Source organism: Artibeus jamaicensis, unplaced genomic scaffold (genome assembly GCF_021234435.1).
Source record: "Artibeus jamaicensis isolate MK-2021 breed Jamaican fruit bat unplaced genomic scaffold, CSHL_Jam_final scaffold_833, whole genome shotgun sequence".
Lineage (NCBI taxonomy): Eukaryota > Metazoa > Chordata > Mammalia > Chiroptera > Phyllostomidae > Artibeus > Artibeus jamaicensis.
The window spans coordinates 8,356,908-8,372,451 of NW_026522056.1; the positions used below are offsets into that span (position 1 = coordinate 8,356,908).

General features: G+C 39.7%; 1 protein-coding gene across 10 annotated transcripts in view; it reads left to right on the top strand.

The window, feature by feature from the left end:
* Window positions 1–15,544, top strand: part of NSD3 (nuclear receptor binding SET domain protein 3) — a 116,472-nt gene that overhangs the window by 28,048 nt on the left and 72,880 nt on the right. For all 10 annotated transcript variants that reach the window (XM_053659894.1, XM_037166955.2, XM_053659897.1 and 7 more), the window contains exon 2: window positions 1,626–2,344. In XM_053659894.1, coding sequence (XP_053515869.1) covers window positions 1,670–2,344 — 675 coding nt within the window. In that variant the 5' untranslated portion in view covers window positions 1,626–1,669. The remainder of the gene's footprint in view (window positions 1–1,625; window positions 2,345–15,544) is intronic.

Genomic DNA, 15,544 nt, shown 5'->3' on the forward strand with positions numbered 1-15,544 from the left:
TCTGGAGGAGGGTGCAATAATTGTAAGAGTATAATGTGATGGCTACAATTCAAAGACAATAGTGCAGTGACTCACACTAGGGTTTGTATCAGAATCAGGTAGAATGTGGTCTTAAAATACTCATGCTCTAGCCCTCACCCCAGATTTATTGAATCAGATTGATCAGTAGATAGACCTTGACATACACATTTTGTAAAGGTATCCCAAATGATTCTGCTACTTATACCACTGGTTAAAAACACCTGGATACTGGCAAGAGTATAGAGAATCGGGCATCTTCACACACTGTTGGCATGAGTGTAAATGGCTGTAGTACAGCTTACAGAACAGTTTTCGGTATCTACCAAGATTTCAGATCTGTCCCATAGGAATACATATATGTACAAAGATACAATTTCAGAAAGTGTCCTGTAGACCTGTTCATGATATCAAGCAATTGTGAATAACAAAATGAATTTTAGCACACAAATAGTTAAATACATCTGGTAGATACCATAGTTGTTTCCAGTGCAACCATTTAAGGAACGAAGTATGTATGAAAATTATACATGCAAATGTAGAAAGATATCTAAGATATCTAAAATTGAATAAGCAAGTCACAGGATAAACCCAATTTTTAGAATTTTACACATAAGTATGTGAAGAAAGATTTGGAAGAATACCCAGCAAGGTGTTTACAGTACTTATTCATAACAGAAGAATAGGGATGATGAAGGGGGAGAACAATAGGCATTTCTACTTTTGCATTTAAAGCACTTATAATAAGATTTTATTATTTTTGTAATAACAGAAAGAACCACTGGACAGAACATGAATTATTTAAAGGAAGCTTTGTGGAGCCTAATTTATATATGTCCATAGGGCTTACCCATATTTTTCTGACTATAAGATGCACCACCCCCCCAATTTGGGAGGAACAGTGGTTGTTAATGCTGCTGTGAGTTCTGTTTACATTTACATTGGTGAAATATTATGTCGTTTATGTTATTAAATATTTTATCATATTTTTTGCTTCAAATTTTTTTTTCCTATTTTCCTCCTCTAAAACCTAGGTGAGTCTTATGGTCTGAAAAATACTATATATTGCAAGTAGCAGGTTTATCATAAGAATGATAATCTCTGACTTGGGAAACAAAACTATTTTGCATGTTTGCAAAGAGGATGAAATTTGTTACTAAAGTTATTGTGAAAGTAGTTGAGTCTTAAGCATATAAAAATTTAAGATTAAAAAAGTGTTTGTCCTGTGACACAATTATATTGGCTGCCTGTTTTAAAAACTTTTAGTGTCTCTGCATACCTGGATATGAAAATTGGGTTCAGAATATTTTGAAGATTTTATTTATTTACTTTTAGAGAAACGGAGGGAGAAAGGGAGGGAGAGAAGAAACATTGGTGTGTGGTTGCCTCTCTCTCATCCCCAACTGGGGGCCTGGCTTGCATCCCAGACATGTTCCCTGACTGGGAATCAAACCAGTGACTGTTTGGTTTGTAGGCCGGCACTCAGTCCACTGAGCCACACCAGACAGGGCTGGTTCAGAATATTTTAGTTTAGTCTTTTTTCAGTTGACTACCTTTTCATTTGTGAGGATATTAACACCTTTTAATTTACTCTTTTAAAACTTTAGGCCCGATGAGAGAAAGGGAAAGTTAAGGATGCTGGAGCAGAACAATGGATTTCTCTTTCTCTTTCATGCAAGGGATCATGGGAAACACAATTCAGCAACCACCTCAACTCATTGACTCCGCCAACATCCGCCAGGAGGATGCCTTTGATAACAACAGTGACATTGTCGAAGATGGTGGCCATACACCATATGAAGCTACCTTGCAGCAAGGCTTTCAGTACCCATCTACAACAGAAGATCTTCCTCCACTCACAAATGGCTACCCACCATCAATCAGCATGTATGAAACTCAAACCAAATACCAGTCCTATAATCAGTATCCCAATGGATCGGCCAATGGTTATGGTGCAGTTAGAAACTTTAACCCCCCTGACTATTACCATTCAGAAATTTCAAACACAAGACCACATGAAATTCTGGAAAAACCTTCTCCTCCACAGCTCCCACCTCCTCCTTCAGTACCACAGACTGTGATTCCAAAGAAGACTGGCTCACCTGAAATTAAACTAAAAATAACCAAAACTATCCAGAATGGCAGGGAATTGTTTGAGTCTTCCCTTTGTGGAGACCTTTTAAATGAAGTCCAGGCAAGTGAGCACACAAAGTCAAAGCATGAAAGCAGAAAGGAAAAGAGGAAAAAAAGCAACAAGCATGACTCATCTAGATCCGAAGAGCGCAAGTCACACAAAATCCCCAAATTAGAACCAGAGGAACAAAGTGTAAGTTGAAACACTTTTTGAGAAATTTTGTAATATTTCATATTTACTGGAAGTCCTAGAAATATTTTTTAGTTTTTATTTCTTTAAATAGTTCTGATAACTTCTTCTAATTCCTAGCAAGGAGCTTTGGATATTATAAATAGGTGCTGAGAAAATATTTGTTACATCATTAAACTGAAGCAGTATTTTAATAACATGGGACTAATAACTTGCTTCTTATGTTTTCTTTGTCTAATCCCTCAATTTTATTTTTATTGGCTTCTAATAAGCTTGTTTCTGGAGTGGAGTAGAAAAGGCAAAGAGAAAATGGTTAATATTTTTTAATGATTTTATTTATTTTTTGAGAGAGGGGAAGGGAAGAAGAAAGGGAGAACAACATCAGTGTGTGGTTGCCTCTCGTGCACCCCGTACCAGAGATCTGGCCTGCAACCCAGGCATGTGCCCTGAGTGACAATTGAACCAGTGACCCTTTTGTTTGCAGCGCGGCACTCAAACCACTGAGCCACTGCAGCCAGGGCTAATTATTATATTTTCTATTAAGTTAGACCAACCTTTGCCAGTAGATCCTAGACTTAGCACTCCTTACTAATGTGTTTGCTACAAAATAACCTGAAGTAATAGAGGAACTCTTCATTAAAATCGAAGTTTGTTTTTATATATATTGATTAAAATGTCAAGTGGAGTTTTTATAAAAAGCCATTTTTCTTAGGTAACTTAAGATGCATGCTGCTGGAATTAAAAAAAAATTTTTTTATTGATTCTGCTGTTACAGTTGTTCTATTCTCCCCCTTCATTCCCCTCCACCCTGTACACCCCTCCCCCACCATTACCCCCCCTTTAGTTTATGACCATGTGTCTCAAGTTCTTTAGATTCTATATTTCCCATGCTATTCTTGTCCCCCCCCCATCTATTTTCTATCTACTGTCTATGCTACTTATTTTCTGTACCTTCTTCCCCCTTCTCCTCCTCCCACTCCCCTGTTGCTAACCCTCCATGTGATCTTCATTTCTATGTTTCCACTCCTGATCTAGCTGTCCTTTTAGTTTGCTTTTGTTTTAGGTGTGGTTGTTAATAACTGTGAGTTTGTTGTCCTTTCACTGTTTGGAATTTTTTTTTTTTAATCTTGCTTTTCGTTTGATTGGTTTAAATCAGGATTTAGACAGAGACCACATGTCATATCTGATAGATACATTCCTTAGGACTTCTTAAATCTACAGTTTACCCTTACTGCTCTTTTTCTTACAATGTATTGAATAAAGAAAGTGGGTATTTGTCCATCAGAGGGGCCCATATTCTGGAGTTTGTTGATCACATCCCAGTGGCATCATCTAACAAGTTCTGTCCCCAGTATTTCCTGTAAACCGGTAGTTAGGTCTAGAGACTGGCTCTTGTTTAAGTTTTTGGTTCGTGTTTATACAGACTTTGTTATAGTGACCGATGTCATACGCCAGTGGAGAGAACTGTGGAGCACCTAATCTTGTGATCGGATCCCTCATGTAGGTTAGGCACCTTCAGTTATGGGTTTTTTTTTTACATTTTTTAAATTTCCATTCTCCCACTCTCTCCTATTTGGCAACTATCAGCTTGTCCTCTGTATTTACAGGTCTATCTCTGTTTTGTTTTGTTTGTACATTTTCTTTTAAAAGTCCATATATACATGAGATTATATGGTATGTCTTTCTCTGTCTGAGTTATTCCACTAAGTGTAACATCCTCTGGGCCCATCCATTTGTCACAAATGACAAGATTCCATTCTTTTTCGTTGCTGAATAATATTCCATTGTGTGTGTGTGTGTGTGTACCGCATCTTCATTCATCTATTGATGGACATCTAGGTTGCTTTCATATCCTGGCTATTACTAGTGATGATGCAGTGTACATAAGGGTGCATTTATCTATTCAAATTAGTGTTTTTGTTTTCTTTTTTTTTTTTTTTAATCAAAGAAGAGTTTTTTTTAATTGATTATGCTGTTACAGTTGTTCTATTCCCCCCTTCATTCCCCTCCACCATACCCCCCCATCCCCACCATTACCCCCCTTTAGTTTATGACCATGTGTCTCAAGTCCTTTAGATTCTATATTTCCCATGCTATTCTTGCCCCCCCATCTATTTTCTATCTACTGTCTATGCTACTTATTTTCTGTACCTTCTCCCCCCATCTCCTCCTCCCACTCCCCTGTTGCTAACCCTCCTTGAGATCTTCATTTCTATGTTTCTACTCCTGATCTAGCTGTCCTTTTAGTTTGCTTTCATTTTAGGTGTGGTTGTTAATAACTGTGAGTTTGTTGTCCTTTCACTGTTCATGTTTCTTTAACTTCTTTTTCTTAGATAAGTCCCTTTAACATTTCATATAATAAGGGCTTGGTGATGATGAACTCCTTGAATTTGATCTTATCTGAGAAGCACCTTATCTGTCCTTCCATTCTAAATGAAAGTTTTGCTGGATAGAGCAATCTTGGTTGTAGGTCTTTGGATTTCATGACTTGGAATACCTCTTTCCAGCCCCTTCTTGCCTGTAAAGTCTCTTTTGAGAAATCTGCTGACAGTCTGATGGGGACTCCTTTGTAGGTGACTGTCCCCTTAGCTCTTGCTGCTTCTAGGATTCTCTCCTTCATTTTAATTTTGGCTAATGTAATTATGATGTGCCTTGGTGTGTTCCTTCTTGGGTCCAACTTCTTTGGGACTCTCTGAGCTTCCTGGATTTCCTGGATGTCTATTGCCTTTGCCAGATTGGGGAAATTTTCCTTTATTATTTGTGCAAATACGTTTTCCACTGGTGGTTGTGCCTTTCCCCCTTCTGGTACCCCTATAATCCGGATGTTGGAGCGTTTAAAGATGTCCTGGAGGTTCCTAAGACTCTCCTCATTTCTTTGAATTCTTGCTTCCTGACTCTTTTCTGTTTGGCCATTATTTGCTTTCTTCTGGTCCACTCCATTGATTTGAGTCCCAGTTTCATTTTCATCGCTATTGGTTTCCTGTGCAATTCCGTTCATTTCAATTAGTTTCGCCTTCATATGTTTCTCTAATTTGTGGCTATAATCAACCAGTTCTGTGAGGATCCTGATGACCAGTGTTTTAAACTGTGCGTCTGAGAGTTTTGCTATTTCTTCATCACTTAGATCTATGGGCTCTGGGGCTTTGAGATCTTGGGACATTTTTGGTCTGTTCTGGCCCTTTAAGTGTGAGAAGCGGTGCCTTGGACTCCCAGGTCGCTGGGTTGTGACGCTGTATGTGGGGGCGTGGTCAGAGCGGGGAAATGGCGGCGCCCTTCACTGCCACTTGCCGCGGGGACCCACCGGGCCCGGTCCAACTGCCCACTCCCTCGCCTGACTGCCCGTGCACAAATGCACGACCACAGTCAACACGCAGCACCGCTTCCCCGCTGTCTCCTCCCGGTCGCTCGCCTGGTCACTTGCTTGGTCGCTCACTAGGTCCAACCCTGCGCCTGGATTCCGCGAGTCTGGATTCCGCGCCTGAGCCAGTCTGACCGAGTCCTCCTGTGCAACCCCGCTCCACCAGCCACTGGTTTCGCCCCTTACCAGTCAGGCTGAAGAATTTGTTGTTAACGGACTTCTGAAAAGTTCAATTTTCCGTGTTCTGGCTGTGATTTCTGTTGCTAATATTTAGTTGTCCCTAAACTTGGTTGTGTGAGAAGGCACGGCACATCCACCTATACCTCCATCTTGGCGGAAGTCCAGAAGAGTTTTAGAGTGTACAGCTCTCTCAGTTGTTGACACGCGTCAGCCGCGCCTCAATCTCACGTGTGAATTCCTGGGTGTTAGGCTCCAGTCCCTGGAGTCTCCCGGAGTTGCCCGCGCTTTTCCTAGAAAGCTACGGATCAGACTATAGAGGGTGAGGGCCAGAGTACAGCCAATCCTCTCCAGCGCCGGTGCTCTTCCTGGAAGCCCGACCCCTCGATCCCTCCCCGGGCCCAGGTAAACCTGCGGCCCGACTCCTGCTTGCCCTTCCGCTGCGACGAACCCCCCACCTGTTTTCTTGAAACACATGCTCAGAAGTAGAATTGCTGGATTATATGGCAGCTCTGTTTTTAATTTTTTGAGGAATCTCCACACTAGTTTTCATATGGCTACACTTATGTGCAGTCCCACCAGAGGACACAGGAGGTCCCTTTTCGCCCCCTTCTCTCCAGCACTTGTTTGCTATTTGTTGGTCGTAGCCATTCTGACAGGTGTAAGTTAATATCTCATTTTAATTTGCATTTCCCTGATGATTAATGATGTTGAACATCTTTTTATGTGATTGTTAGCCATCTGTATGGCCTTTTTAGAAAAATATCTATTCAGATCCTCTGCCCATTTTTTAATTGGATTGATTTGTTTGATGTTAAGTTTTATCAGTTCTTCATATATTTTGAATATTAACCCCTTATTGGATGTATCATTTGTGAATATTTCTTCCATTCAGTAAGTTGTCTTTTTCGTTTTGCTGATGGTTTCCTTCACTATGCAAAACCTTTTTAGTTTGATGTAATCCCATATGTTTTTTTTTCTTTTGTCTCCCTTGCTCAAGGATTTATATTAAAAAAGATACTGGTAAGAATGATGTCAAAGAGGTAACTCTCTAGGTTTTGTTCTAGGAGTTTTTCATATCTCTGAGTTTTCAGTATGAATTTTCTTAATATGTATATAACAAATCAATTATATCTTGAATGAAGAGTTTTCAGTTAGTATTCTAATATGTGCTATGAATTGAAGGTGTTTTCCAGACATCGATTCGGGAATAAATAAATATTTATTTATCGACAGTTGACTGCTTTTACATTTGGTGTGCCTTAATAAGTTAATTTTCTCTTACGTTCAAAGAACTGTTTACTTCTCTCCAAGTCACTTTCCTATGGTAGCGAGGTTCCAGTATTTTATGCAGCTCAAACATGGCCTTTCTGTGGCGTAAGGTCACAGTGGTTCTGCACTCTGACAAGTTCCACTGTGATAGTTCAGTGTCTTTTTTAATTTTCTTATAATTGTCTTATTTACTCATTTAGTAGATATCGACTGAGTACCTGCTGTGTGCTAGACACTTTGCTCAGAATCGAAAATAGGGCAGTGATTGAAAAGTAAAGATGCCAGCACTTGGTACGCATGTAAGTTCAGAAAGTATTGAGTATTACCAAGAAAGTAAAACTGGGTGGTGAGATGAAGAGTGATTCGAGACACTGTGACTCTTCAGAACCCTAATAGCTCAAGTTCTGTAAGAACTGTAAAATGAATCTGTAAAAATGAAGGTTTGGGAACTAAATGGTTTCTGAAATGTGTTTTAATTTCTTATGTCGTTTGTTAAATACCCCCCACTGAACTTAGCTCACATAGTATCCAAGATATTGGCTGTTTATTATAAATGAATAAATAAAAGGAAAGAAGTTCACTTTCTGCACTGCAAGGACATCCACCGTAGCATGTTGTTCCTAGATCTGAAACAAAATGATATGTGATGCTCTGTGACCCTTGGGAATCACAAAAACACACAAAACCTGAATTGGTTTTAGCTTTGTTCCTGAGAGCCGTCTTGCTGGCCATCTCACTTTTGCTCTAGAGATTCTGGCAAGTAGGAGAGTACCCAGTTTTCTTTAATGGGCTAGACTTTTTGCTTTTATTGATAAATGAGTTAAAAATATACCTCAAAATAGAAATAGGGCTGGAAGCAATTGGAGGCAGTATAAGACAGGCTATTTTTCATACCTGTTTTTTGCTTTATTGGAACTCAAGAATGATATTTCTGGTTAGTCACTTTGCAATAATATTTTAAAGCCAGTTCTGTTTTTGTTGGGTTTCTGCTGTGCTTTATGTCACTGAAACTGTGGGTCAGCTGTTGTATCCAAGTATTAGAATGGTTATATATATATATATATATATATATATATATATATGTATATAATAAAAGAGTTGTGGTTCATTTTCTTTTTTAGTGCATCATGGAAAGCATAGTTTAATATTTCATTATTCAGGATCTCACAGTGTCTTGAGGTAAAGGAATGTCAGTCTGTAGGTATAGCTGTAGAAAGTGGCATTGATTATGCCAAATATGTATTACCAAGACCATTGCCTGAAAGTTGAATTCTGGGGAGAAATTCAGGGGGGTTCTTTTGTTCCTCTCTCTTCACTCTCTCTCCCTCCTTCTTCTGCCATCCTTTTCTCTCTTCCCTCATCCTTCTCTCCCTTTTTCTCTCTCTTCCCTCCTCCCTTTTCTTCCAAAGATGTGAAGAGCTAAGTTCTTGTTAGCTGAATTTTAATTCGTCAAAGTTTTATTACATGTGGGGGGGCAGTCAAAAGCTTAAGAAGTGGGCGTCATAAAGGTTGTACTTTATTCTGACAATAGAACTTTAAAGCTAGAGCTCCCAGGGCTTTGCCTGTTGTTAGTGTCATGCTTTTTGCAAAGTTGTACAGGTGACTAGTGATGTGCACAAATCAATGTTTTGTAAGCTTTTATGTTTTTTAATGGCATTTCCTTAACTAGAACAACGTCTGTTTTCCTTCCTTCAGGACAGTTTTTGTTAAATCTTTTAGTTTTTGACACCTTTTTGCTTCCTGATTATCACTAGGGGTCCAAGCCCTTGGTGGTTAGCATTGCAAAGGACTTAGAAGTGGAAGTGAAGCCCGAGTAAAGAGTAAAGAGTGTTGACAGCACCGGACAGTTCTCCACGCCCAGCACCTTAAGGAAACATCATGAGAACTGTGTTCCTGGGGAGCAAGTTTGGAATGTTTGTCCTCAAGCTGATTTATATGTATACTCATAGGTTCTTTTGGAGCAAATAAAATCTCACTTAAAGATTTCACTTTTGCTTAGTATTTGATTTACAAGTATTTGCTTCCAGTGTTGAGCTGTTTGGCCTCCTAAAAAGTGGCTGTTATTCGGAACAGCCTAAGAGTATCTTCTCAACAATGAAAATGTGTCTAAACATCGAGGCAGCAGGAGACCTGAGATCACTACTGAATTATTTATTTTTAAAGTTGCTTTAGCCGTGTTTCCTCCCCCCAAATTAGAAGCATGTGGAAGTGTTTCTGCATTTCCTCCTCCTTGGCAGGTGTAATGCCTCAGGCATGTGAGTGAAGGCCCTGTTCAAACCCGAGTCTTCCACCAGCCTCTGGCTTGTCCACTAAGGCTAGCCTCGTTAACTCTTAGCTTGCCATTTCTTTTCTCTTCAAAAAGCCAAAAATCTGGTTCAGTCCTAGTAGCACTAAGTTAGAGCTTATATTTGGTTCCCTAGCTAGAACCTGTTCACATGCAAAATGTTCTTTTGTACACATGTTTTAGTGTCTAAGATTATGAACTTAAGCAGTTTACTCAGAAAGCGAAAAAAATGGAGAATTTATTTTGCCCTTAAATTTTCTTTTCACATTAAATGTTGACGTAAATTTCTGGTTCTTTTAGAAAATATGATTTTGCTTAATGTTTTGAAAATTATCAGGGGTTTGGAATTCTGCCAGATTTACTGCATATTATTCATGTTAATAAATCACTTGGGTTTGAATAAAAGTACTAGACTAAATTTTTTAAAGAGGAGTATTTAGGATAATGTAATTTTATTTCAGCTGCTCTCTTAACATTTTTTTTTCCTACTTAAGAAACTTCCTGTGGTTTTTGCCCTGGCTGGGTTGCTAAGTCAGTTGGAGCCTTGTCCCATACACCAGAAAGTTGAGGTTTGGATTCCTGGTCAGGGCACATGCACCTGGATTTCAAATTGGATACCCAGTAGGGGCGAGTACGGGGGGTGACTGATCAGTGTCTCCCGTTCACATCAGCGTTCCCCTCTCTCTCCTCCTCTTTCTAAAATCGATAAACATGTGCTCTGGAGCTGATTTTTTTAAAAGAAACTTCCTGTGAGCCTTTCCTGGAAGATAGGTCTTTCCATGTGGAATCAACTAAAATGTTAACAAGTACTATGTATATAAAATCATAAATTTAAAATTAAGATGACTCAAACATTGAGGAGAGCTAACTCATTGACATGGTTCTCACTTTCTAAAGCAACACTGTTAGTACCCCAAAAGGTATTTCCTTTCTGTCCTCACTTGATTTTAATCTCTTTTAAGTTTATCTATCCTTGGAACACTAAAGGAAAATGGGCTTTGTACACAGAAATATTTAACTTGTTGGCATTTTTCTGACTCCTTATTTTTCTTGAGTCCTAAACATTTGGTTTTGTCTTAAAAACTTCTTTTTCACCTTTTTAGTATATTTTATTGATTATGCTATTACAGTTGACCCGTTTTATTCTCCCCTTTATCCCTCTTTGCCCTGCATCCCCCTCATTCCAGCATCACTCCCTGCATTAGTTCATGTCCATAGGTTATACGTGTAAGTTCTTTGGCTTCTCTATTTCCTGTCCTCCTTAACCTCCCTGTCTATTTTGTGCCTACCAATTATGCTTCTTATTCCCTGTTTCTTTTCCCCCATTCTCCCCTCCCCCTCCCCACTGATAACCCTCCATGTGATTTCCATTTCTGTGATTCTGTTCCTGTTCTAGTTGTTTGCTTAGTTTTTGTTTTTGTATTTTTAGGTTTAGTTGCTAATAGTTGTGAGTTTGTTGTCATTTTGCTGTTCATATTTTTGGTCTTCTTTTTCTTAGATAAGTCCCTTTAACATTTCATATAATAATAAGGGCTTGGTCACGATGAACTCCTTTAACTTGACCTTATCTGGGAAGCATTTCATCTGTCCTTGAATTCTAAATGATAGCTTTTTTAAAAAGATTTTATTTATTTATCTTGAGAAGGGAAGAGAAGGAGAGAGGGAGAGAAATATCAATGTGTGGTTGCCTCTCCTGTATTCCCTGCTGGGAACTGGCCTGCAACCCTGGCATGTGCCCCGACTGGGAATTGAACCTCAATCCTTTGGTTTGCAGCCCTTGCTCAATCCACTGAACTACACCAGCCAGGGCTAAATGATAGCTTCGCTGCATAGAGCAGTCTTGGATGTAGGTCCTTGCCTTTTATGGCTTCAAATACTTCTTTCCAGTCCCTTCTTGCCTATAAGGTTTCTTTTGAAAAATCAGCTGACAGTCTTATGGGAACTCCTTTGTAGGTAACTGTTGTCTTTTCTCTTGCAGCTTTTAAAATTCTCTCATTTTTCATCTTGGGTAATTTAATTATGATGTGCCTTGGTGTGTGCTTCCTTGGATCCAACTTCCTTGGGACTCTCTGAGCTTCCTGGACGTCCTGGAAGTCTGTTACCTTTGCCAGATTGAGGGAGTTCTCCTTCAGTGTTTTCAAATAGGTTTTCAACTTATTGTTCTTCCTCTTTTCTTCCTGGCACCCCTATGATTCAGATGTTGAAACATTTAAAGTTTTGCTAGAGATTCCTAAGCCTCTCTTCATTTTTTTTTGAATTCTTGTTTCTTCATTCTGTTGTGGTCGAATGTTTGTTTCTTCCTTCTCCAAATTGTTGATTTGAGTCCCAGTTTCCTTCCGTTCACTGTTAGTTCCCTATACATTTTTCTTTATTTTGCTTTGCATAGCTTTCACTTCTTCCTTTATTTTGCATCTATACTCAGTCATTTCTGTGAGCACCCTGATTACCATTTTTTTGAACTCTGTATCTGATAGGTTGGCTCTCTCTTCATTGCTTAGTTGTTTTTCTGGAGCTTTGCTCTGTTCTTTCATTTGGGCCATAATTCTTTGCCTCAGTGCACCTGTTACGTGGTGAGGGGTGGAGCCTTAGGCATTCGCCAGGGCGGGACAACCCACTTTGCTTTGCTGTGGCGCTATATATGGGGGAGGGGCCTGAGGGGAAACATACCACTTGTGTGGTTCTTGCCCCTCTGAGTTACTTCTACTGCTACCCAAAAGTAAATTGGGACTTTCTAGTGCTGATTCCCAGGAGGGTGGGATTGTGTACGTTCTAGGACCCCTGGACCCCTCCAGCTAACTCTCCTGTGAGACTGGCAGTTTTTCTCACTGCTGCAACCCCCACGGGTTTTTTCAGCGAGAAGTTTTAAGGCTCTGTTCCCCAGCCCTGGAACCCTGGGCTGTGCGTCTGTCTCACTCCCCAGTTGTTCCTCCCGGCTTCTCTGCACTCAAATGTGGGACTGCCAGGCATCATCCTCTGCGCCTCCCCTACCGGTCTGTATGAATATTTCTTCTTTAACTCCTTGGTTGTCGGACTTCCGTACAGTTTGATTTTTTGGCAGTTCTGATTGTTTTTGTTTTGAAACTGGTTGTTGTCCTTGTTTTGGTTGTGGGAGGAAGCGAAGCGTATCTACCTACCCCTCCATCTGGGCCGGAAGCCTCTCTCCTTCTTAATGGGTGTTTGATACTGTGCTGCCTCTTGGTTTATCCTCTTAATGTTTCTTCTGAGCTCTTCAGGGATCTCTAAATGCCTCCTAGATAATTTTATTTTTGCTCACACATCAGCACATTTTACAGTGTATATTCCCTTTCTTTTCTTGCAACATCCTTATTTAACTTCTTTTTTCTTCTGTTAGTTACGTAGTCTTAAAAGCCAGAATAAATCTTCTTGGATCTCTTTCTCACTCTTGACATTTGTTTCCTTTTAAAATGGCTATTTAAAAAATGCAGTTCTAGGAAAGTGATTTTAACAGTGTTTCAAGCCAGTGTGAGGATATGCAAGCAATCTGGAACAAAACAAAAAATCGAAAAGCGATAAGACATTTGATGAATTAAAAAGTTTTCAAGAAAATTCTGTCTTCATTTCAGGAAGGGAAAAAAGTTAATGGGGTTCAGACCAGTTCCTACAGTAGTAGGATTCTGTTGTTTGGCAAAGGTTAGCTACTCCTTATTTATCTGGCCTCGAGAAGAGTTGCAGAGATTCCTTACAGCCAGACCCAAGGGTTGACTGTGCAGATGACTCAGTTTACTGGCTGCATATTTGCTTCTTCTAAGTGGCCCTGTCTTCCTGCTGTAGCCTCAGACTTCGAAGCTGAGGTGAAGGCCTGCGCTGTATTTGTAGGCTGAAGTGAAGCTCCCTAACGGGCCCGTGCAAATGTGAATATATTCTAAACTGCTTTGTTACACAGATGATCAGGGAAGACATTTTTCTCCTTCTGAGCACAGATATTTTTTCCCTTCTCGGTGAGAGTGTCCTACCAGAGGAGGCATTTACGGAACCACCACCAGGTGCGTCTGATAGAGCTCATTTGTGCCCCTCAGGAAGTTGCCTTCTTTCACCTGGGCCATTTCCAGCGTTTTCATTAACCTCCTATTAAACATTCAGCTTTCTCTCGTGTTGCCTTCCAAAATATTCTCCACGTAATTGCTAACATGATCCTTCGAGAACAAATCGTCGTGTTCATGCTGCTTCTCCAAGTGGCCCTCTTCAGTGGTTTTCACGGCACTCGCACTCGGGAAAACGCTTGAACCGGCTTCCGACGCCCTGGTGAGGCAGCTTCCCCTCCGCTGTCATCTCACGACCTCTCTCCTCTTTGGGGAAGACGAGATACTTGTCTTAGCCTTCTTGAAATTCCTACCTTTTTCTTTTTAAAACTTCCGGGATCTCACACATGCTGCTGCTTTTTGGAATGTTCTTTTGCCTGCTTTTTTCTAGACTAATTCCTCTTCCTTTGATGTTCAGATTTATCATTTACTTTCCCAGAGAGGCCTTTCCTGAGCTTTGTATCTAAAGATATAACACCCATGCCAACCCCTCAGTAACCTCCCTCCACCCACACGTTACTTTTTCTTTATACGTTTACATTTATTAGTGTGTGTGTGTTTGTTTAGTCCTGCCTGTCCTACCCAGCTGTGCAGTTCTTTGAGGTCAAGGATCACATCTGTTTGTTTCACCATTGTATACCCAACTTCTAGAACAGAGCCTGGCAGGCTGTAGGCACTATTGACTGAATGATCGATATTTGGGGGTTGGGATATATTAGTCTGGCTTATCATTTCCTAACAGTTAGAAACCTTGTTTACAATTTTCCTTTTTAAAAAAAGATTGTATTTATATATTCATTTATTTTGTATTTTTTTATTGTTGTTCAATTACAGTTGCCCCCATTTTCCCCCATGGCTGTCCCCTGCTCCCTACTGCCCCCACTCCCCGATTTTATTTATTTATTTTTAGAGAGAGGGGAAGGGAAGAAGAAAGAGAGGGAGAGAAACAATGTGCAAGTGACATCCATCAGTTGCCTGTCGCACGTCTCCCAGCTGGGAGACCCAGGCATGTGCCTTGACTGGGAATTGAACCAGTGACCTTCTGCTTTTCAGGCCTATGGTCAATCCACTGAGCCTCAGCAGCTAGGGCTACAATTTCTTGTATTTAATAAAATTTTGTTTTTACAATAATGTTTTAAATGTCTTTAATTAATTGAATGAGAGTTTTAAGTAGCTTCTAAAATTAGCCATATTTTTTTTAGTGGAGTTAAGACCTAATTTGATGGATATATCCTCTTTCTAAGCCGTTTAAATTAAATTTTGTTCTTTGGCAAGTGAGAACAAATTTTTAAGTCTTTTAAGTTACAAAAGTAATTTACTTTTTACAGCACGTGCAAGTGATATAAAAGTATAGCTCTTCCCTCATTGTTTTCCCAATCTTGTTTCCCAGAGATAACTACTGTTACCAATTTGGTATACAATGTATCAGGTGAAAAGTAGGAAGATGTTGATAGATGTAGATTACTGACATGATACACTGCTGTAGGTTCCATCCCTCTGCTTAGATTGTCCTATTTTTTGTATTTCTGTAGGATAGGTTCTTAAAATAATAAATAATAGATTGAAGACTGTACATATTTTGAATTTTGATGGATGCTTCCAAATTGGCTTCCCAAAGAGTTGTAGAAATTAACTTTTAAATGACAAATTTGCAGTTTATGATTAGAAAAGTAATCCCATGTTTATTATAAATAATTTGACAAATACAGAAAAGCACACCAAAAAATAACTTATTCCACCCTGACCTGTGTGGGTCAGTTGGTTGGTTGGGCATCATTCCTCAAAGCAGTGGGTCACCGGTTGATTTCTGATCGGGGCACATGCCTGGGTTGCAGGTTCAGTTCTCAGTCTAGATGTGTACAAGCAACCAATCAATGTTTCTCACGTCAATTTTTCTCTCCCTGTCTTTCTCCCTCCCTTCCCCTCTCTCTAAAAATGAATGAGATCTCAAAACAAAACCAAAAACCTCAGTTCATCACATGGTAGTGTTCTGCTAGTCTTTTTCTGTGCACATAAAAAAATTCCTTTCCCAAGATTTATACACATGGCTTTGCAATTTGCTGTTTTTAAGT